Here is a 22,391-nt window from a genome sequence, read left to right as displayed (position 1 = left end):
GTGATTGTTTTTATTGTAGTAATTTGGAATTTGTATGTTGTGATGTGTACTTACTGCTTTATATTTTTAGATCTTCTTATTGTGTTTTTAATTTTTTTATTGCGAAATGATATTTAAATTATGGTTAGACAAATTTGTAAAATAAAGAAGGAGAAAAAAAAAAGTGTCCTAAATGACAAGAAGTGGAAAGAAGGAAGAAATTAAAAGTAAAGGGAGAAAAAAAAAGAAATGAAAAAAAAAAAGAAAAGAGAAATCGATTATGAAACCGAACTGAACTATTTATATATGTAATTCAATTTTAATAGTACAAACAGTGAATCTCAATTTTGTATATAAGTCTTACAAAAAATCAGTTTGACTTCCAAACCAAACCGAACCAAATATTTGTACTTTTTATAAGATGGTTGGAAGCCTTATAAATCTGTTTATTATTGATTATTAATATTTAGTGCATGCTTTATGAGAAATAACTATTATATTAAAAGGTGGAAGATAAATTAATAATAAAAAATTTGCACCAGACATCAAAATATTTTTAAAAAAATCAAGCTCATATCACATCTATTTAGTATATTGCAAATATGGTAAAGTTTATTAATAATATTGAACAAATGAAAAACTATAGTTTATTTTTATAGATACCAAAGTTATTCCCTTTCCTTCCTCATATCCTCATCAGATAAAAAATGATACGCATTGCTTACGTGCTTGAACGCTTCCTCGGAATCAAAATAGAGATTCTTATCTACATGCAACAGTAGAGTGAGCTACTTGTATCGTTTTTTAGTGTATTGATGTGAGCAAATGACTCAACTTGAAGAACTAGGTATCAATTGTCTAGAGAGTCAACAACAACTCAAAGAATCTAAAAGGAAGTGATTTCGGTGGCGTCGTTAAGGTTTGGGTTGAGGCGATGGGCTCGCTTGGCGTACTTGAGATTGAAATCTCTGAACCTCTTCTCTAGGACTCCGAGCTTATAATTTCTCTTAGGTTACTCCATTCATATTGACAGGACGACGACGGTGGCAGAGGAGGGAGTTTGTAATTAAATTTTGCCGCCTTTAGAATACAAACGAGGAAAAAGAAAATGGGGTATCACATGGAGCTCTAATCCACTTTGTTGGACTTGGAAATTTCGTGACAATCAGAAGGTAATTTAGATAACAATCAAAAGATAATTATATGATAATTAGAAGACAATCAAATTAAACGATGATTTCAAAAGGCTAACTAAAATGGAAAAAAAAAAAAAAGAGTAGAATATAACAATCATGTCTATTTCATAAAGGTAATTAAAATTGAAAAAAAAAAGCAATCCAATGAGTATGAAGGTAAACAAGTGATACTATCTCAATATTTTTTTGTTGCGGTTAAAATTCCAATGGTTAATTAATAAAGGACGGAAGACAATGAGATGATTATCAATAAACTACTTATTAATTATTATAAAAAAACTAAGTAGAAAGTAAATGATATGATATTAAATAAAATAATAATAAGATGATAAATCAATATCTTTAACGATTTGATAATAATGTATATCAAATAAGAATAAGATAACAATCGGACAACAATCACATAGTAATCAATATAATTGATAATTAGTTGTAATAAGATGCCAATAACCAAATGCAATTATACATTTTTAACCATGAAAGCATTTTAGTCATTCAAAAATTTTGATTGAGCTAGACTTGATAATTTGCAACTCGTGCAAAAGTTAAAATATTAGGCCATGAATTTAATTTTCATTTTATATTTAATTTAATTTTTTGAAAAACAATTAACTATATGAACGTAGATTTTAAAATATCTAAGAAGACCTAAATTGAATGAAAGTAAAATAAAAAGAAAAAAGAAAAAAGAAAAAAGAAAAAAGAAAAAAGAAAAAAGAAAAAAGAAAAAAGAAAAAAGAAAAAAGAAAAAAGAAAAAAGAAAAAAGAAAAAAGAAAAAAGAAAAAAGAAAAAAGAAAAAAGAAAAAAAAAGAGTTGGCGTTGGGTATCCCAACATCGGGTATGGGCTTTCCTTTTCAGACGGCCATTAAAACCCTCACTTCTCACTGCTAACTCCAAGTCCAAACACAACAATTTTTTAATATAATAAACAAAAGAGGAAAGGAAGAAGAAAGAAAAAAAAAAAGAAAAGAAAAATGGATGTAGTGACCTTCGGCATCATAGTCGGGATAATCCTTCTCTTCTTACTGGCCGTTTGCTACATCACTATTCAAGGCACCTGCAAATCCTCTTGATTCTTCTTCATCTCTCTCAATTTCAATCTTAACCTTCACCTAATCCTCCGCCATACCCGGATTCTTCTTTATTCTCTCCTCAAAATGCCCAACTCCTGCTTTTTCCCCTTCATTTTTGCTTCTGCTCTTGTCTTCTCCCTGTTTTTGGATCTCAGCTTTGCTCATGGTTCCCTTGGGCATCATCAGTGTACTCATTCCCATGGGCACCACCAGCACGCCCATCATCATCACCATGACGACGATGTCTCTGTTACATCCAAGCTGCTACCGGAGGAGCTGGCGGAGGAGGAGGATATGAGGCTTTATGGATTTGGACGACCCTATGTCGAGCATGATCATGAGAGTGTTGGATCTTCCGACTTATCTGGTTTGGGTAATCCCTAAAATTGGATCTGTTTTCTGTTTGATTTTTTTTTTTTTTTTTTGCGTAATGCTTTATTGTGTGCTGCTGCGGCTCCTCCACCGGAGATTTCTAATTTTGGTGTGGTGTTTTAATTGGGGAAAATAGGTAGTTTATCAATTATGTATATTGGAATTAGAGGTCGTATTTATGTTAACAGAGACTGGAGCATGATGTATAGGACTGCGAATTACTTACTTGGGTAAACATGGGGCATTCGATGAATATATCAGTGGGAGAGCTTATAAACCATTTAGGAAATGGAATTTATGCAGTTATGCAGTTATGCTGTGCTTGTTAGAACTAAGGGGGTTGTTCGTAGCTCTAAGGAGCCTTCTAATTTCACCATCTAATGTATTTGAGCCGTTTGAATTTACCTCCTGTTTATTTCTGATAAAAGACCATCTATGTTCATTGATGTTGTTTTGTTCATATCTGGTCCTTCGGTGGGATTGCAACTGAACTTATTCAAGTGCCATTCTATTTTTCCAGTGATGTTCTTTTTTTTTGTAATTTTTTTCGTAGGTCTTTGGATTCGTGCATTGGGCTGCTCATTGTTGATTAGCATGGCATCTCTTATTTGCCTAATACTCTTGCCAGTAATTTTTGGTGAGTCATTCTTTGTTATATGTACATGTCCATGTAATTTCTTATCACCCGGCTTACATAATTGACTTTGTTAAATTTAACATGGTGTTCTATTGGTAAAAAATGCCCGTGGCATCGTAACAACTTAAATGTTGAATTATTGCAGTTCGAGGAAAACCATCCAAAGCTGTTGTTGATTCCTTGGCTTTATTTGGGGTTAGATTCTCTAAGCCTTTTATTCTTGATAGGAGTTCTTTGTTCCTTATAAGTTGATTTATGAAGTCTGATTCCAGTGACATCTGTATGTATTTGGTTTTAAAATGAGCTATGCTTAAATGATGCAAATTTTTCTGTTATTGGAGTAGAAGCATGGATCTAGGTTTTCATATTCACATTGGTCATATATGGACATGATAGTAGTAGGATTTTTCATCCTTTTTACCTTGATATTTGAAGTTCATTTATATGGTGTGGGAAGTGGTAGTTTAACTTCCAGGGCATTTTTTTTTCTGTTTCTAGTTCTTGTAGTTTCAAATTTCAAATTATTTACAGTGTGTGAAACACGAAAAGGTTCCTCATGTGCTGCTGCCAATTATGTATTTTCTTTTGTTTTTTTTATTTTTTGGAACAAGAAGAAATTTTCTTCACATTCAACACCATACTAGCCTAGCCTAGAAAGACTTGAACACATAAAATTGAGTTTTAGAAATATGCCTAGCCGTATATAGACTGGTATTTATAAAAATTTGTAAGGAAAATAGAGGACTGAAAAATGTTCTAATTGATTCTTCTACCCCAGAATTGGTCAGGTGCATATATTTTCTAGGTTCCACATTGGTGCTCATATGAACTAAAGTTATTCTGTTGCAGGCAGGGGCTATGTTAGGGGATGCTTTCCTTCACCAGTTGCCTCATGCATTTGGTATGATACAGATTGGATAACATTTCAATACTTGAAAATGGCTTCCCTGATAACATACTTTTGATTCATGCTATTGTTTTGTTTCCTATTATTCATTTGGAGGTCAGTACGGACAGAAATGTGAAGTATGCATGGAATGCTTGTACTGTGCAATTATTAGTAGAAAATGCTTCAATAATCTATTAATTAGTTAATGTAATGTCTGATTTCATTTTAGCATGTTGTGCGTGCTACCTTCTATCAGATATTGCAAACCTGCTTTGCATGCATATAATTCTTAAATATGGGGGACATGCTACCTTGCATGAATAAAATACTCCAAAAAACTAATTTGTACAAATATTGGTGTTGGAAATAATGGGCTAGTTGATTGTTCGTAGCCTCGAGGGTATTTTTGTAATTTAGCGTGTCCTAGTTTTATTTCCTTCTTTGTTAGGGATTATTGTAACCTACAGATGTTCTTCCACCTTGTATTTTTTGGATTATTAGAAAATTATAAGAAAGGCTTCTATTGTTGTTTTTCTCCATGTATCAAGGTTTTCCACGTATACCTTGTGTTTTGTTTTCTTCCTTTTCAATACGGTATTAGAGAATGGTGATGACAAAACCCTAGCCATCATTGACGAAAATCAACCGATGGAAAGCCCTACTACGGAGCCCAAGATCGCTAATGATACTCTCGCTGTCGTCATGACTAGACATCCTGTCGGAGCTACCGCCTTCATTCAAACTGTCGTCGATCAATACCTCTGACAGCGTCGACAGTCTAGCTAGCTTCCTTTTTTGCAGCCACTGCCAGCCACACCTCCTTCATTCCGATCAGACCAATGAGCATGTTTAATCTAGCTATCGACAGTTATCTCGAGGTGGAAAGTGGTGAGCTTCTGCTCACCATAAAGGAAAATCTACTTGTGGTGATCAGAGTGATATTTCTCCAGCAATGGTTCAACAACAATTGGCGAATCTCCAAATGAATTTTCAATAACAAATAACTGCTACCGAGGTAGCTTTAGATGCTTCCACAAACCCAAACTCCATTGCTATGAGTTCGGCCAGTCCATCAGTCTTACCGATGTATTCAGAGAATTCAGTAATCTCTTTCCCTACCTTAACTATTGCATATTATTTATTTGGTTCCATGGGAAATTTCCTAGGTTTAATTGGAGGGGTGAAATTGAATGGCCATAATTATTTCATGTGGTCTCAATCCATGAAGATGACCCTTGAGGGGCATCACAAATTTGAGTATCTAATAGAGGAAGTACCACGACCTAGAACAAGAGACCCTTAAGAGTGAATTTGGAAAGGGGAGGGCTCTCTTTTTTGGTCTTTGTTAATTAATAGTATGGAACCTCAGATTGGGAAGCCTTTGTACGCTACCGCTCGGACATTTGGGATATAGTTCAGAAGTTATACTCAAAGGAGCAAAACGCATCTCACCTTTATACTTTGTGTAAGCAAATTCATGAGTGCAAGTGGGGGACAACGAATATCACTTCATATTTTAACAAATTGTCCATGAGTTGGCAAGAGATGAGTCTGTGTCGAGAGATTGTCTGAGACTGTCCTTGTGGAGGTGTTTTGATTGTGTATATGATTATCTTGGTGGCTTGAATCCCAAGTTTGACTTAGTTCATGGTCGTATACTGGGTCATAGGTCTATCTCTTCATTCATGGAGGTGTGTTATAAGGTTTCTTTAGAGGAAGATTGCATAAGTGCAATGAACATTGTGACTCTTCCTGCCATTGATTCTGCGGCTTTTAGTGCGAAGTTCTCTAGTTCCTTTAATGACAAGAAAAATAGGAAGCCTGTCTCGGTGTGCGAACATTGCACAAAGCCTTGGCAAAGGAAGAAAAACTCTCAGAAGTTATATGATCGACCACCAAATGGTAAGAAACGTCCCCCAAATGACAAGCATAATTTTGCTAGGGCGTTTTGAGTGACTCGGTCGAAACCTTATAGATCTCAACCACTTTAGGATACTATACCTTTGTGTGTGGTAATCTTGTTACTTGGAGGAGTAAGAAGCAGAGTATTGTTACTAGGGGTAGTGTTGAAGCTGAATACAAAGCTATGAGTTTGGGAATCTATAAAGAGATCTTGCTGATCTTCACTAGGATTGTGAGTTACCTATTGTAATTTAGAATTCAGAGAAGTATATTTTTTATTCATCTTGAGTCAAAGAAAAGTTACATATTTATATAGAGAACAAAATAAACTCTAGACACTATGTACAATTACAATAAATGACATATTTTATAACTATATATCATAACACTCTCCCTCAAGCTGGACCAAACATGTCAATCATACCCAGCTTGTTGCACAGATAGCTTATCCTTGCTCCATTTAAAGCTTTAGTCAGAATATCTTTCAATTGTTCTCTAGCCTTTACATATCCTGTGGACACCAACCCATCTTGGATTTTCTCACGAATGAAGTGACAATCCACCTCAAGATGTTTAGTTCGTTCATGAAATACTGGATTAGATGCAATGTTGCACAGTTATTTTATTTAGGATAGTGTTTGGCAGTTACTGATAACGGTTAATGTTGGACAGTTTTTCAGAAATTGATGTGTCACACGTTTCAGTGTCTGTAGTATCTGCGTTCATGGTTTTTAGGTTTCTGATGCAAATGTTAACAATAACCTGTGGAGCTTCTTTGGAGATTGAAAAGAAAGCAAAGATTTTGTGGACTAGCATGACTAAAGCACAACTTTGGGGTATTTCAGATGAAAGAAATAGGATGTTTGAAGATATGTTTTATGGTTTGGTAGAGTTTTGTTGGATTTGATTAAGTTGAAGGTGGCTTCTTCTTGGTGGGGTGTGTGAGAGCTTTTTGCAAATTTTCAAGTAATGGTGTATGTGGTGACTGGAAAGCTCTCATGTAGTATCCTTTTTGGTGTCATTGGTCCGCTTGTTGCAACTTTTCAATATTGAATGAACATTTTGTTTTGTTGTTAGAAAAAAAAAGAATAACAAGTGACCAAGAATATCTGACTGTTTTTATGGGCTTTTTCTTTCCGTAGAATAACCAGTGAATTTTAAAATTTGAAAGGAGAATGATATCTCTTTTTAGGAACTGTTATGGCTTGTGTTATCTTCTTGGTATGCCTTAGTTAAGAACTTTTGTGATTATTCTCCTTCACTCAGTGCTGATGGGAGATTTTTTTGTATTAATTTTGATTTTTGAGTAGATTTGTAAAGATATCTTGCCTTCCCCCCTTTTGTAACTTTGTAATAAATGTAATATTTAATTACAAAAAAGACCCCCTGATTTGGCCATTTATCGTCAACACTATTCACTTTGTAAGAGAGAGGCTATGAAGATCAGGAGCATTTATTCTGCAAAAGATATATGGTGGTACTAGGAGTAGGTGATTTAGTTTCAAAGGCGCTTTCCTAATGATATTCAAATTTCTCGATGCATAACATTTGTACAACACGCCTTCAAGCAGAAATGTAATGTCCTTTAGACGAATATTATGATCACCTATTGTGAGTCCTTGTTTTGATTTCTGAAAGATTAGTTGCGTTTTAAAGATAAATGTTGAAGGAAACTGATGATTGTCTTTTTCTTATTCGTAGGCAGTAATTTTTATCAATATCTAGTCTATAATTTGCTTTCTTTTCTTGATAGCATTTTCATAACAACAGTAGTTTTGATGAGAGAATGTCCTATATTCTCTTTCTTTAAATCTTACTGAGATTGCAAAGCAAAGTTGTCTTATAAAAAACTGAAACATATGGTCTTTATTATGATGAGAAGAACCATGATGCAGTAATAAATTTATATGCTTGATCAAGACTTACATGGCATCATTTTTTTTCATGACAGGTGGTGGCAAGCATTCTCATTCACACGCTGATCATCATGGTCATTCTCATTCAGAAGACGAGCATTCACATTCACATGCACATACTTTGGAAGATCTTTCTGTAGGAATATCTGTCCTTGGTTAGTTTCATACATTGCGTTGTTTTATAAACCCCAATTCCTTCAACACTCCTAGAAATGAGTCACCTAGAACATTCCACATCATGCTGGAAAAGAAAGGAGTATTGTGTTAGATACCTAGATTAGTATAGGGTAGGGGTATAAAGGTAATTAGATTTGTTTGCAGTTAGTTGGTTATAAATAGGAAGTTGGGGAGGGAAGAAAGGCATGAAGATTTTGGTGAAGATAATGGGCTGCAACATTCCTTGAAAGAAAGGAAGGGCAGAGGGTTAGGGTTCCTTTTAAGTATTCTTGAGTTTTCTTTTACTTGTTTGTTCTTTTATATTGCAATTTCTGTTGGAGATATCAATAAAGCATAGACACTATATTGGTGTTCTATCAAATTGGTATAAGAGCATCAAACCTGGGAAAACAAAGGGAAATGGTGAAGAAGATAGAAGAAACTTTGAGGTCCTTGGCAAAGGCAATTGATCGAAGGGGGATTCACATCGAGGAAAGCCATCAACGATTGTTAAAGTGGGTTAAAATGACGGAGAAGGAAGAAACAAAAAGGAGAGAAATCGAAGAAGCAAAAAGAAGAGAAATCGAAGAAGCAAAAAGGAGAGAAATCGAACTAATGAAATATATTGAAGACATGAATCGTGAGAAATCAACGACGAGTGAAACAGAAGATTCATTCAGTCGAATAAAGATGAGTGAGAATAAGGAAGAGCAAGGCGAAGCATCGATACTTGAAATAATTGAGGGATCGAAGATGAGCAAGAAGGTTCTTGAGAAGTTAGAGGATCAAGCCGAAAAGCAACAACAAATATCTGTTATGAAGAGCACAGTCGACGGAGGAAGGACATCGACAAAAGGAACCGAGAACGAAGTACAAACGGAGAAAATAGAAATGGCAGAGAAGGTGAGTGATCGAAACAAGTTCAAAATAGAAATTGAAGAGAAAGAGAGCAATCAAAACAAGTTCGAGTTGCTAGGGTTTAGCGTAAGTAGTTTTGTTGGAAGTGCTTTAAATGGTTATCAATCACCAGAGGAACGTGATGCATTCAAGAATGGGTTGGAATTAAAGCAGAGGCTGTTATCTCATTTCCGTTCAGCTAGGGGAGAAGATGTCGGCGGATGCTTCTTAGCCATCAATCAAGAAACAATTGTGGAAGGTAGGCGAGAATTATCGGAGGGATCCGAAACAAAGACTCGAGTGAAAAAGTAATTGTTGCTCGAGGAAACAAAAAATGGTTGGTTACGATGGAGAATGAAGCCGCCGGATGTCATTTGGTTGCGATGGGAAAACAAGACGGCGACAGTCTTCTGGATGCAAAGGAGAAAGAAAACGTTGGCAAGTGGCGGTTTACTGTGGTTTGAGGAGGTGATTGGGAATATGGGTGAATTGCATGAAGAAGAAGTTGCAGACGTGAGGATGCCAATGACGTGGCAGAAAGTGATAGGAAAGAAGATTAGGGCAAGAGAAAGTGATAAGGAAAGAAGATTAGGGCAAGAGAAAGTGATAGGAAAGAAGATTAGGCCAAGATTATTTTTGAAGCTGAAGGAAAAAATTCTTTCCCAAATTTCTCAAACCTGAAGAGCAGATCGTTGGGAATGGGTGGTAATTTTTTTTTTTTGATAAGAGACAAGTATATTCATATAACAAAACAGAACAGCCTAAGGGCAAGGGATGAGAGGGCCCTCCCCGGAAGAAGCTAAGGAACTAAGACATAATGGCCTTCCAATTGTTGAAAATCATAGAAAGGCTATAATTACAAAAGTGTTTGGTGTAATTCGTACTCCACCAAGAGGCTGTGTGTTGAACCACAGTCCAAAAAGAATCAAAAGAATTAAATCTATCGTCAAAGATTCTGCTATTCCTTTCTTTCCAAATGCTCCACAAAAGGGAACGCGTCGCGCATTTCCATAAGATGTTTCCTTTAGGGCTGTAACCTCTAAAGTTAAGACCTTCAATCATCCATCTATCAATCTTGCTAGGAAGGCAAAGCTCCAAATCGAAAATACCAAACAGAGTGTACCAAGCTTTTCTTGTGAAGGGACAATGTAGAAATAAATGATCCAACGTTTCCTCATCTTTAGCGCATAGGCAACACATCGAGGGGCTAAGCAAAGTGTTCTGAATTTTTTTTTGTAGTTTCTCATGGGTGTTGAGGCTTCTGTAAGCAAGCGACCATAAGAAAAACTTCACCTTCTTCGGGATTTTATTCTTCCAAATCTGACGAATCAAGGGAACGGCAATGTTGGGAGATCTCTTAGTTAAGTTAAGAAAAGTAGATTTTGTAGTGAAGTTGCCATTTATGTTAGGAATCCATTTAAGACTATCATTCCTTTCAGTGGGGGCCCACGAGTGAAGAATTTCTAAAGCTGAGGCTGCATTGGCAATCTCGTTGTCGAGCATATTTCTTCTAAGGCCCAAATTCCAAGAATGAGTAGCAGTACACCAGCAATCAGCCACATAAGCTTCCTTATTCAGCGCCAAAGAGAATAAGTTAGGGAATTTTTCTGCAAGTGTTTCCGCGACACACCATTTATCCTTCCAAAATTTGATTTTTGTTCCTTTTCCCAAAACAAAAGCAGAAAAATTGAAGAATATCTCCTTATGCTTTAAAATACCAGCCCATAATCTATGAGATTTTCCCCTGTTTGGATTTTTGGTAGACCACCCATTCTCATCTAAACCATAGATGGCCACAATTAATCGCCTCCATAAAGAGGTTTCTTCCTTGCTAAACCTCCAAAACCACTTAGTGAGAAGAGCAATATTCTTTTGCCTAAAAGAGCCAATCCCAAGACCACCGTAACAAGTTGGGGCGGAAGTGCATTCCCAGTTGACGAGATGAGCAATTGGATTCGTAGATCCACCTGTCCAAACAAACTTCCTGATCATCTGTTCCAATCTATTAATAATGCCAACTGGAGCTTGAGCAAGGGAGAAGAGATAACAAGGGAGGCTGTTGAGAACTGATTGCACCAGAGTTAGTCTACCCCCTTTGGAGAGGGATACATTCCTCCACCTATCAAATTTGTGTCTGAATCTCTCTTCAAGATTGTTCCACATCTCTTTTCTATTATGACCCCTTCCAATAGAGAAGCCCAAATATTTAAAGGGAAGATTATCAACCGAGCATCCCGTAGATTCACTAAAAGGAGCTAAGTCATCATTGCTAAGGTTAATGCCAATCAGGGATGTTTTAGCTTTGTTAAGGGAAAGACCGGCTCCCATAAGGAAGATATTAACCACCTTCCACCAGTTCTCTAGATTTCCATCCTCCCAGGAAGAGAAAAGAAGCGTGTCGTCTGCGTACTGAAGATGGGTTAAATCTTCTGTCAGGTTCTCAAAATGAAAGCCTCTTAAACTCCTTTTCTCATTACAGTAGTGGATAAGGCAACTAAGAGCATCTCCCACAATCGTAAAAAGAAAAGGAGCAAGAGGATCACCTTGACGAATGCCCCTTTTAGCAATAATTTTCCCTCTAGGCCTCCCATTGACAATTATGGAAAAATTAGTTGTCGACAAGCATCCCCAAATTCATTTCCTCCATCTCTTACCAAAGCCTTTAAGTTTCATGATCATATCAAGAAAAGACCAATCCACCTTATCATAAGCTTTCTCCAGGTCGAGCTTCAAAAGCACGCCTTTTCTGCCTCTTAAAGACCATTCGTCAATAGCCTCGGAAGCAGTTAAGATAGCATCAAGGATTTGCCTTCCCTCCACAAAAGCCATTTGAGAGTCATTAATTATCGATGGTAGAACTTTTTTAAGCCTTGAAGCAAGCACCTTGGAGATAATTTTATACAAGGAGGTAATCAAGCTAATTGGTCTGAAGTCACTGACACGGCCCGCCTCTTTCTTTTTGGGGATGAGGCAAATATAAGTCTCGTTACATCTTCTATTAATAACTCCGTTTTTAAAAAAATCTTGGAACACCCTTACGAGGTCGGGCTTCAGAATGTTCCATGATTTTTTATAAAACTCTCCAGTCATGCCATCAGGGCCAGGGGACTTGAGACAACCCATATCAAAAACAGCTTCTCTAATTTCTTTTTCGGTAAAAGGAGCCTCAAGTAAATTCGAATCCTGTAAGCTAAGGCCTCTCCAATTAAGACCGTCGCAAATAAACGGCGAGGAGACCCTTGTGCCATATAACATTGAAAAGAAGCTAAGGATCTCATCCACAATCTCCTTCTCTGTGACAAGAGTCTTCCCATCAATACTAACCAAGGAGGAAATAATACTCTTACTTTTGCGAGCCGAAACCCATCTGTGAAAGAAGCTTGAGTTTTCCTCCCCCTCCCTAAGCCAATGAAGCTTCGACTTCTGAATCCACAACTTCTGCTCTTTCGCAATCAAATCAAGCAGAGCCCCTCTACAGTTTTCTCTTTCCTTCACATTTGCCTCGTTGAGACAGCTTGACTCTTCAAGTGAGTCAAAAGAGTTAATCTTATCAATCAGCACCTGTTTTTGGGAGAAAATATTACCAAAAGTCTCCTTATTCCAACTTTTTAGTATGGCTTTCAGACCTTTTAGCTTTTCCATGAAAGAGAATATAGGCCAGCCATCAGCCTCCAAACTGCCCCACCAGTTCTCAACATTTTTAAAGAAAAGATGATGATCCAGCCAAGCATTTTCAAATCTAAAAGGTGTGGGACCCCAGGAATGAGCCCCCATTTTTAAAATTATCGGAAAGTGATCCGATGTGGTACGAGGAAGTCTTTCCACACTTACTTCTCTAAAGAACTCCATCCAAGGCTTGGAAAGAAGGAATCTGTCGAGCTTTGAAGCAGCGGGCCTGACCCCTGATCGGGACCAAGAGAACCTTCCGTTTCGGAAGGGAATATCCACCAGGTCCAATTCCTCAATCAGGTTGTTAAAACGAAGCATACTTCTAGTCGGGCGAGTGCCGGAGCTCTTCTCATTCAACCATCTGACTACATTGAAGTCACCCCCTACGCACCAGTTATCGTTGCACAAGCCATATAGGCTAGAAAGCTCCATCCAGAATTGGTCTCTACGTTTATAAGATGAGGGGCCGTAAACACCTGTTATCCATCCACAGAAACCAGCATTGAGTTTACAATGAATAGAAACAGAGAACTCCCCTTGAATTGAGTCATCTACCGTGAGTGAATCCTCTTTCCACAAAATAAGAATACCACCCGACGAACCATAAGCCTCTAAGGAAGCCCATCCAACAAACCGACTACTCCAAACGGACTTCACCAACTGACGATCGACACTGCTTACTTTAGTTTCTTGTAGAATTACCACGTCTGGGTTGAATTTCGTAAGCAACTCTTTCACAATCGCTCTTTTGGGGCGAGCATTAATACCCCTTACATTCCAAGAGATAACTAACATGGATCACCCTCACAGCCCGGCTTATTATGATCTTTTTCCGCTTGGGCTTCCCTTTCCCAACTACCTAGCAGTGCTTTGACTTCTCTAGTAAGCTTTTTGTTGTTGTTCGAGGAGGCCCCACCCTTCCTATGTTGTTTCCCTTTTCTGGTTACAGCCCGAATGCATAGATCATATTCAAGTAGAGCCGCTATCACCTCCTTACTCAATGGAAAAGGATTCTGTATAGAAGCTGCTGGTTCTAACTCGGTTATGCTTTCAATTTCGAGTAATTCTTCATTGGAAAAAGGAGGCTCACTGGTATCCTCAACAGCTATTATCTGGAGACCCTCTTCCCTGCCTCTTTCCGTGGTGCTTACCTCGTGGAAGAGTCTTTGGACATCGGAGGAAAAATCCGAGATGTGCTGCACTTCGTCGGCTTCAAGAGGAGCAAATTTATTTTCAGATATGAGGCTGCCCGGGCTAGAAATAGAAACGTCCAAAGTTGGATTTATTTCACCATGAATGCGGTCTGATATGAACGTTGAGGTTGATGAGTCTCCCCTGCCGTCAGGTTGGTTCGGAGCAGATCACGCTGTTTTTAAAGAAAGGTCGAATTTCTTCCTTTTCTGCAAATTTAATTTTGGTGGGCTTGGGCAGTTTTAGTAACAGGGGATGATTGGCACGGGTAGCTTGGGAGTTCTCTCTAATAAAAAGCCCAGTTTGCTTTTTAGTATTAGTGGGCTGTTGACTAAGGACTTCATCCACTGCTATGCCTTTCCCTTTTAAATCAGGGAAGCCCACATCTGAAATGAGGCCCACTTCATTGGTCAAGCCCAATTTATTAGTCAAATCCATTAGGGTTTGCTTGGGCGGCAAATTTAAATTTGTTCCTCTAATCTCTCCGTCAGTTTGCAGAGAAGGACAGAATTTTCCAGCTTCTTCTGTCGCCGTACTCACCATCTCAGAATTCTGAAAAGCGAAAACTGTCAGCCTTGAGTTCGACTTCTCCACACGCCAAATATCAATCGGATTCGGATCCGGGCCGCCCGGACCTTTGAAGAACTTCTCAGCTTGTTCCGGCGAGAAGGATCCATGGATTCCGGCGACTTTATCAATAAGGAGATTGGGATCTTGGAAGGAAACCACCTGCACAAGATAAGAATCGGGTCCTTCTATCAGCTCAAAATCCGCCGGAATGAAGCCGCAATAGTTCCCTCTAACTTTGATATTCACTTCCAAGCAGAGGCTCGAATTTTCTTCCGCAAACTCAATGAAACCTCCTAACTTATCACCAACCCTCTTAAACACTTCCTCATTCCATAGATGCAGGGGAAAATTTCTTAGTTTGATCCATCCTCCATAAGATGGAACAAGCGCCATTCTCCCATGTTTTTTTGGATCCCACCATTCCATTTTCAAGGTTAAAGGGCCGTAGGTAGCCCAGTCCTTGTTCATCGTGAGAAGTCTAGCTATCGTCTGATCAGGGCATTTGAGCAAAGCTTTATCAGCGTGGAACGGATTGATAATAAAGGTTTTTTGGGATATTTGTATTCCAGATGTTACTAGTTCTATGATGCCAAACACAAAAACTTCTCAATTAGGGGGACAAATACTACAAAATGATCATATTGATCAAGTTCCTGAGTTTAAGTTTTGTCTAGAAGAAAATTCAATCAAAGGAGTCAAGACAGGATAGTTGATCCTTCGCATAGCCAATCTGAGACTTCGACAAATGAAACTGGTAATCCTTCTTCCATTCTCACTCCTTCGACTATCCGAAGTACTTTCCCTGTTGTTTTTTACCTTGTTCCCATTGCCCTTAGAAAAGGTGTTTGAAGTTGTACCAAATGTCTTATTGAAACTTTCTTTCATATAAAAAATTGTCAAATAGTCATAGAGCTTTCACATCCAAGATAGATGACTTGTTTTTTCCAAAGAGTATACATAAGGAAAATTTAATATAATATCTAACACTTTTGAGATATGAAAGAAGAATGTGGCGCTTTCTCACTTTCAATTCACCTATGACCCTATTTTCTTATATTATATTAGTGAAGTTTCATTCTTCGTCTTGAATCACACTGTGGTCTTCTTTGAAGATTTGTATGGTTTTAAGATTAATTGAAGCAAATGTCAAATTGAGGCTCAATTTTGATGATGAGAAGCTTGAGAGTTGGGTGGGTTCAACTTGGATTGTTACTCTCAAATATAGGAGGTTACATGAATGAACTGAGATTACGTTCGAATGAAAGAGATTTTGACGATATGAAAACATTGTTAAGAAAAGCTTAAAAGAATTCATAGCTACTACCTATGCTAATAAAATGCATATTCCTTTTCCGTGACTTAATCATAAAAACTTCAAAGTTAAGTATGTTTAGAACAATTCTATGTTGGGTGACTTGAGGAATTTCCTAAGAAGCATGTGAGTATGGAGAAAGCATGTTAAAAGGTCCTGTGTTGGTTGGTGTGGATAGTCTTTACTCTTGGAAGTGGTTTAAGATAAGAAGATAGTGTGGCTAAATCGCAAGACATGCAAATGAATGTTGAGACCATCTAGATTTCAGATCTTGGGTCTGGGACATTACAGATAATATCAGAGTGGAACTTCTTAAAATGTGGTCCAGAGATGAACCAAGAGCCATAAAGACAATTAATAGTATACAATGGAGAACTTCATACATCACCTCTTTTCCTTCTTGGTGTCTTATATGTTGTGCAATTTCGGACACTCTTGATCACCTATTTGCTCATTGTCCTTTTGCTCTTGGATATCACAACATTATTGGTCCCTAACCTTGCCTAACAACATTTTTAATTCAGAGGATGAACTCACAAAAGTGAACACTGATTTTACCAATTTCTCTACAATGGCTGAACAGTTTGCTGTTCATGAAACCATATGTAGTAGATATGATATGCCTTTGAAGAGTTGGTGGGCCATCTATAGTGCCTTTACTCTAACTTTACAGCCACTAGCTATGAAGTTACTTATACAAATGAATATGTGCACTCCATGAGAAGAAACAAGATGACATCACAACGTGCAGGAGACTTGGTGTACATCCATAGTAAACTATGTTTTTTATCAAGAACTCCTGAATATCTCAAAGGAGAGACAAAAATGTGGGACAATACTGGGGATTCGTCTGATTCATTTGAAGATGCGGGAATGCTTTAGGTGGCTAGTTTATCTTTGGACGAACACAATTAGAGACTAGTTTTTTGTGATGCTGGTGGTGAGGCTTAAGTTTAAGATTAGGGGTGGACATGATGGACCGAAAAGCCGAGCCGACAGACCAAACAAAATTTGGTTGGTTGGAAAACAAGAGGGTTCGGTCAAGGTAGGTTTGGAAAAGTTTTAAATCAAGAATTTCTGAAAAGCATTTCTAAGTGGCAAATCGACCTACCGACCCTGACTCATTGCTGTCAAGGTTGGTTTTGTCGAAAAACCGACTCCGACTAACCGATGATCACCCCTATTCAAGATTGTCAAGAGGACATTGGAGAAGAATGAAGACATGTTCTTAATTTTATTTTGTAGTTTTATACCTTTGTACCTTTTGTTGTGTTGAACAAACTACTAAAACTTGTTATGTCTTCTGGCTCTAAACTTGTTATTTTGATGTTATTAATTGAAATATTTCACAATATGTTTATATGCATGACGTATATTTAATTTTTTTTTACGAAAAATTGATGTGTCCACGATGTGTTGTGTCCTACTTTTTTGAAAAATGGCATGTTGTTGTGTCTTGTGTTGGTATATGTGCTTCCTAGCTTAATAATTATTGGGCCAGACCATTGGGCTTGTTTAACGGTTTTATTTGTGTTTTTTTCCAACTGTATCCAAAAAAAAATAATAATAATCAACTGTGTTTTATCTGTGTGTCGGAGATGTGTCGGGGGCATGTTAGTGTCGGAAACATGTCTGACACTGAAACTTGGCCACCTTAGGAGTGTCGGTGCTTCTTAGATTATGGTATTGTGGTCAAATCTTTACTTGATTAGGATATGGGGTAGTTTTCTTGATTGTTTAGGATTTGGGTTAGTTTTCTTGATTGATTAGGATTAGGATTGGTTTTCTTAGTTTCTTAGAATTCAAACATTTTATCATCCTCTTATTCGTAATTCTCATTGGAGAAATTTCTTGTTATTCATTTATAGGTGTTTTGGGCTTTTCGCTCATCAATTAATTTATCAATGAAATTGTTTCTTTTCAAAAAACAAAGTGGAAAATATTTAAATGTGTGTTCAACAAGGGTGTCATGAAGCCTATGAAAACGATGGTGTCACAAAGACAACGACAATAAACATAGTTGTACAGTGGTACTTGCATATGAAAATGGTAACAGGCATTTTTGGAATGGGTTCAAATCTCATGGTGGCTACCTATCTAAACAATGGTTTCTTAAAGAAAAACAAAACCTATCAGGCAAAGTGTTCTTCCTTGATGAGAAAGTTACAGTGTGGTCCTATTCATAAGACTTCTTTGTCTTCTTACCAATCATGATTCAGATTATGTATTATTTCATATTTTTAGATTTTAGTTTGTGTGGTAATGTTATTAAAGTCTTTGTCCTAAGAAAAAGAAAAAGATGAGTCAAAATTCATCTTATTAGGTGTTATGTAAAAGTGCTTCAAAAGTAATAAGAACTTTGGGTTTTTCGATGTCATCTTCTACATTCCTGGTATTATAGATTTGGCTGATCCTCTTTTAAAAATGAAATATAGGCGTAAAAGATTTTGTAACTATAATACTGCATTGGTGTTGCAGCTGGAATCGTGCTTTTTCTTCTGGTAGAGAAGATAGTGAGGTATGTAGAAGATAATTCTGAGGGAGGAAATGATTGGAGCCATAGTCACCACCACCACCATAAGAATAAAAAATTGAAGGATGATAGTGATTCTCATGACACCACTGATAAAAAGGGCAGAGCTAAGTTGTTGGATGGAGTGCCAAATGATTCAAAAGAAGATCAGGGTACTCCACAGAAATCCGTTCCTCGGAAGGTAAGCTGTCCAATTTTTGGTACTAGATTTTGTGTGACCTTAAAAAAGGACCAACTTGTGATTGTTCTTTTTAAGGAACAAACTGGCCATGTGTTCGGTAGAAATTTCCAAGACATTGTAGCTGTTGTTTTTTTTAAAAAAGCCGTATAATCATTTCCTTTTCTACTAAAAATTACAATTTTGAGGTTTCAACTCCATACTTATATTCTAACCAAAAAATCAAAAAACACCTGTTACACGTGGTTTCCTACTTTCCAGTGAGAGAATAAACTCTTAGTACCATCAATATTCCAACCATTTTTGGCAATTGAGCTTCCTTTTTTTATATTTTCATTTCTTTTTAATGAAGCCAATTTTTTCAGATTTTTATGGTTTCAGCTATTGTGCTTGCAAGATTTTCATATCAATTTAGTTGACATCTTGAGAATATTTATTTCCGATGTCTACATTAGCGGGGAGATTTCATTGTTCATAAATTGTGGAATGTTACTATGCTTAGTTTATAATTTTCAAATGTTACGACATAAATGTTTGGTTAAACTACTAATTATATGGACTACACTAGACGAAAGTACAGGAGTGTTTGATATATCTTCTCTGACTTGCTAGATTTATGCAGAGAAATGCAAATTCTTCCTCCAGAGATGATAAGGAAGATCTAGTTGCTGCTAATGGCCCCACTGCTGATGTCAATTCCTCACAAGAATTTCCAGCTAAGACACCGTCAAACTTAGTGTTTGGTTATCTCAATCTATTCTCTGATGGCGTTGTATGTTTCTCCCATTACTTCAATTCTTCCAATCTTCATTTTTAGTTTTTTAGTTTAAGAATGATTGAACTTCATATAATTCTCTGCTAGGAGACTTTGTATGTTTGTTTGAGGGTTTTTGTTGGCGTTGCAGCACAATTTCACTGATGGGATGGCCTTAGGAAGTGCTTTCTTACTATATGGATCTGTTGGTGGATGGTCTAGAACTGTGTTTTTGCTTGCACATGAACTCCCGCAAGAGGTTCATCTTCTTTCTTGACTATCATTATTGGACTATCAGGCATTTCATTCGATCAGTTTAGTAGCTGAAAATTATAATATCCTCTGGCCAAATCATCAAATCAACCGATGCTCCCTTATGCTTTTAAGTTAACATTACATATACATGATTGGATTCTCTTCCCTATTTTCCATTATTTTTGGAACAAAGGTGCCTGTCCTCAACCCTGGAAGTTACTTTTTTTCTTATCTCAGTTTTGAGAAAGTTTCCTACTTTAAATAATGGATTTTAGATTCTATATTCATTTTCCCTTCCTTTGCCTGTCCCTTACCATACTAATGATTAGTAGTCTCATAATCGAGAAGATACCCTTAGAGTAGCTCCATCATGTACTTCATACTAATCATTCTGTTGGGTGATGGTAAATCACCCCGAGAGAAATTTGTAACATTGGAATATACATGTGTCCATGAATCTTATTGTAGTGGTTTAGTTAAATCGTCTACTTGTTGTTTATGCCTATTTTTTATTTTATTTTTTGAATGGAGGTACGAATGAAAACTAAAACTCTGCTATATACTTCCTCCAATTGAACTACAGTAGCTGGTTGAACTATCTGCTTCTATCTCATGAGGCTTATTAGTAAGTTATATAACTATGCACTGTCCCACTAGTCATCAGTCACAACTGCTGCTTTGCATAGCCCTAGTTATCAGCATTATTAGTCTTCCATTAGAGAACCAAACAGCATGGAGATGGCAGCGCCCATGATTTGTGAACTTGAGTTCCTCTTCTGTCAGTATTTTCTTATGAGGCAACATGTCATCTTCTTTACATGGTTTCATTGCTCGTTTAATGTGTTTATTTAGATTTTAATTGTTTGATTTGGGTACAGATTGGGGATTTTGGTATTTTGGTAAGATCCGGTTTCAGTGTTGCCAAAGCTCTATTCTTCAACTTCCTTTCTGCACTCGTGGCTCTTGCCGGAACTGCAATTGTAAGTACCATTTTGTACGCACATCTTAAACTTTCCATGAACATATGAACACATGATTCAATTATCATTCTTCTATGACTTCCATAGGCATTGCTAATGGGGACAGATCCTGGACACTCATCCTTGATTGAGGTGAGAAATAACTGCAGAAACTCTTGTGTTCATTTAGAACTGATTCTTATCAAGACGATTTGAACATCCTCAGGGATTTACGGCGGGTGGTTTCATATACATCGCGGTTGCTGGAGTACTAGCCGAAATGAATAGTAGCAGCAAATCAACTATAAAAACAACTGTATTTCAATTAACTTCACTTGTACTCGGAATGGCTGTCGCGCTTGGCATTTCCCTCTTTGAATGAATCAGAGTGCATTTAAGTATGCTCTTTGAATTCATATCTGTACTGGTTTCCCATGTATAAACACTGATTAAACTAAATATGTTCATATTTGATCCATTTTTTGTGTTTTGTGGATAGTTGATCAACTAGTGTAAGATTAGCAGAGATGTCAATTAAAAGGATGCACGCAATGATCTTTTAGCTGGAGACTTACGGATTCTATGTTCCTTGGTAAGATTTCTATTTCTTGGCTTAGGGAGTTCTCATGTTGTATGCATAGTGTATGTTCATTTTTATTTGTCTGAGTCCTCATGTTTTATGCTGGGATTATTACGCTCTTTTAGAGCATGAGGTCTCGTGTGATAACAATTTCATTCTTTTTTATCTTTGTTATCTCTCAGTTCTTTGTTTATAGTTTGTGGTTTATAGATTTTTTATATGTATTTTTAGATTTTTATCTTAGTTTGGTGTTTGAAAACATTTTTAGAAAATAGACAACAAAACTAAATGATTATTTTTTAGTCTGACTTGTTAAGAATATGTCTAATTGGTGTTTAATGTATCATTTTATCCAGAGTTTTTAAAAATAGGTTTAAAAGGGATATTTTGAAAACTAAGAGACTAAATGTACTTGATTTGGTGAGATATGTTTTGAAAATTTCGAAACCAAACATTCTTCACAACTCAAGAATTAAAAATGTACCTTCCTGACGCTTGCAAGGTCTTCTTTTGAAAAAGCTTAAATTTGCAAGTCTGCCCATGCTTCTTTTTTAGTTGTAAATGGCAAAAAGAAAAATGAAATTATGATTCTTGTTATTTTTTTTGGTTTTTATTTCAATTTTACCTTCATTGACTGCAATATGTTATATTAGTGGTGTATCTTTTATTTGATATATTAATTGACTGATCCATTAAATATATAAATACAGTTAATTATCTGTGAAGAAGGGTTTGAATTTTCTATTCATCGTTATCGCCTTTCTAGTTCATTACTGTCAAGCATATAATGATTCGATTTGTCTTGTAGGTAATCTTTTTGAATGAATGTTGACAAACTATTGGTAGGCTAATGTTACATTTGAAATTCAGTTTTAAATGGTTGTTGCTGATATACTTGAACAAATGTGTTCTTAGAAAGTGTTGGTGTACTGCACCAATGTTTTATGTGAAACATTGAATCAATGTTGATATACTACTAATACTCTCAACCCTAACCACCAAATTTATAACATTAGCTTTTATTTAGAATGCCTGTTGATATTTTATCAATATACTTCTAATTAATTCTCAACGAGTACTAACAAATTAATGTAAACTTTAAACGAGTTTTGATGTAAACTTTAAATGAATTTTGAACGAGTGTTAATGAATTATTGGGACATACTCAATGTACTTGAATTGTTTTTTAATGTAACTTAATATATTGATGTTAAAATACATCCATTGTGTTGGATGGAGTGTTGATATATTACTTGTACACTAATGTTACACATGAAATAGATTTAGAATGAGTGTTGTACACTAATGATATATTTTAAAATTTCAAATTTTTAATTACTATTGATATATTAATATTGGATTTTTAATGAGT

The 22,391-nt window shown here is 36.5% G+C and overlaps 1 protein-coding gene across 4 annotated transcripts; it reads left to right on the top strand.

Moving 5' to 3' along the window:
- Nucleotides 1-2,076: 2,076 nt before the first annotated feature.
- LOC101204285 (IAA-alanine resistance protein 1) lies at nt 2,077-22,045 on the top strand. 4 transcript variants are annotated; one of them, XR_969500.2, is made up of 13 exons: nt 2,077-2,622; nt 3,175-3,258; nt 3,404-3,453; nt 4,108-4,159; nt 8,001-8,120; nt 18,239-18,474; nt 19,094-19,243; nt 19,377-19,484; nt 20,359-20,460; nt 20,548-20,592; nt 20,666-20,837; nt 20,939-21,031; nt 21,828-22,045. XR_969500.2 is itself a non-coding variant. In XM_011656777.2 (12 exons), the coding sequence occupies exons 1-11, from the start codon at nt 2,334-2,336 to the stop codon at nt 20,819-20,821; spliced, it is 1,392 nt and encodes a 463-aa protein (XP_011655079.1). In that variant the 5' UTR covers nt 2,077-2,333; the 3' UTR covers nt 20,822-20,837; nt 20,939-21,200. The 4 variants fall into 4 exon arrangements, 2 of the variants coding, with proteins under 2 accessions (XP_011655079.1, XP_011655078.1); XR_004217073.1 differs by having other exon boundaries at nt 20,666-21,031; nt 21,828-21,971; XM_011656777.2 differs by lacking the exon at nt 21,828-22,045 and having other exon boundaries at nt 20,939-21,200.
- The last annotated feature ends 346 nt before the right edge of the window (nt 22,046-22,391 follow it).

The sequence above is a fragment of the Cucumis sativus genome, chromosome 5, assembly GCF_000004075.3.
Source record: "Cucumis sativus cultivar 9930 chromosome 5, Cucumber_9930_V3, whole genome shotgun sequence".
In the NCBI taxonomy this organism is placed as follows: Eukaryota; Viridiplantae; Streptophyta; class Magnoliopsida; order Cucurbitales; family Cucurbitaceae; genus Cucumis; species Cucumis sativus.
Note: the sequence above shows the minus strand (reverse complement) of the source record. Positions and strands in the feature narration are given on the sequence as shown.

Bases quoted from the DNA above. Each gene is read 5' to 3' on its own strand.
- LOC101204285 (XM_011656777.2), top strand. From the start codon at position 2,334: ATGCCCAACTCCTGCTTTTTCCCCTTCATTTTTGCTTCTGCTCTTGTC. The intron at 3,259-3,403 runs GTGAGTCATTCT...GAATTATTGCAG, and splicing joins ACTCTTGCCAGTAATTTTTG to TTCGAGGAAAACCATCCAAA. The intron at 20,461-20,547 runs GTAAGTACCATT...TGACTTCCATAG, and splicing joins CTCTTGCCGGAACTGCAATT to GCATTGCTAATGGGGACAGA.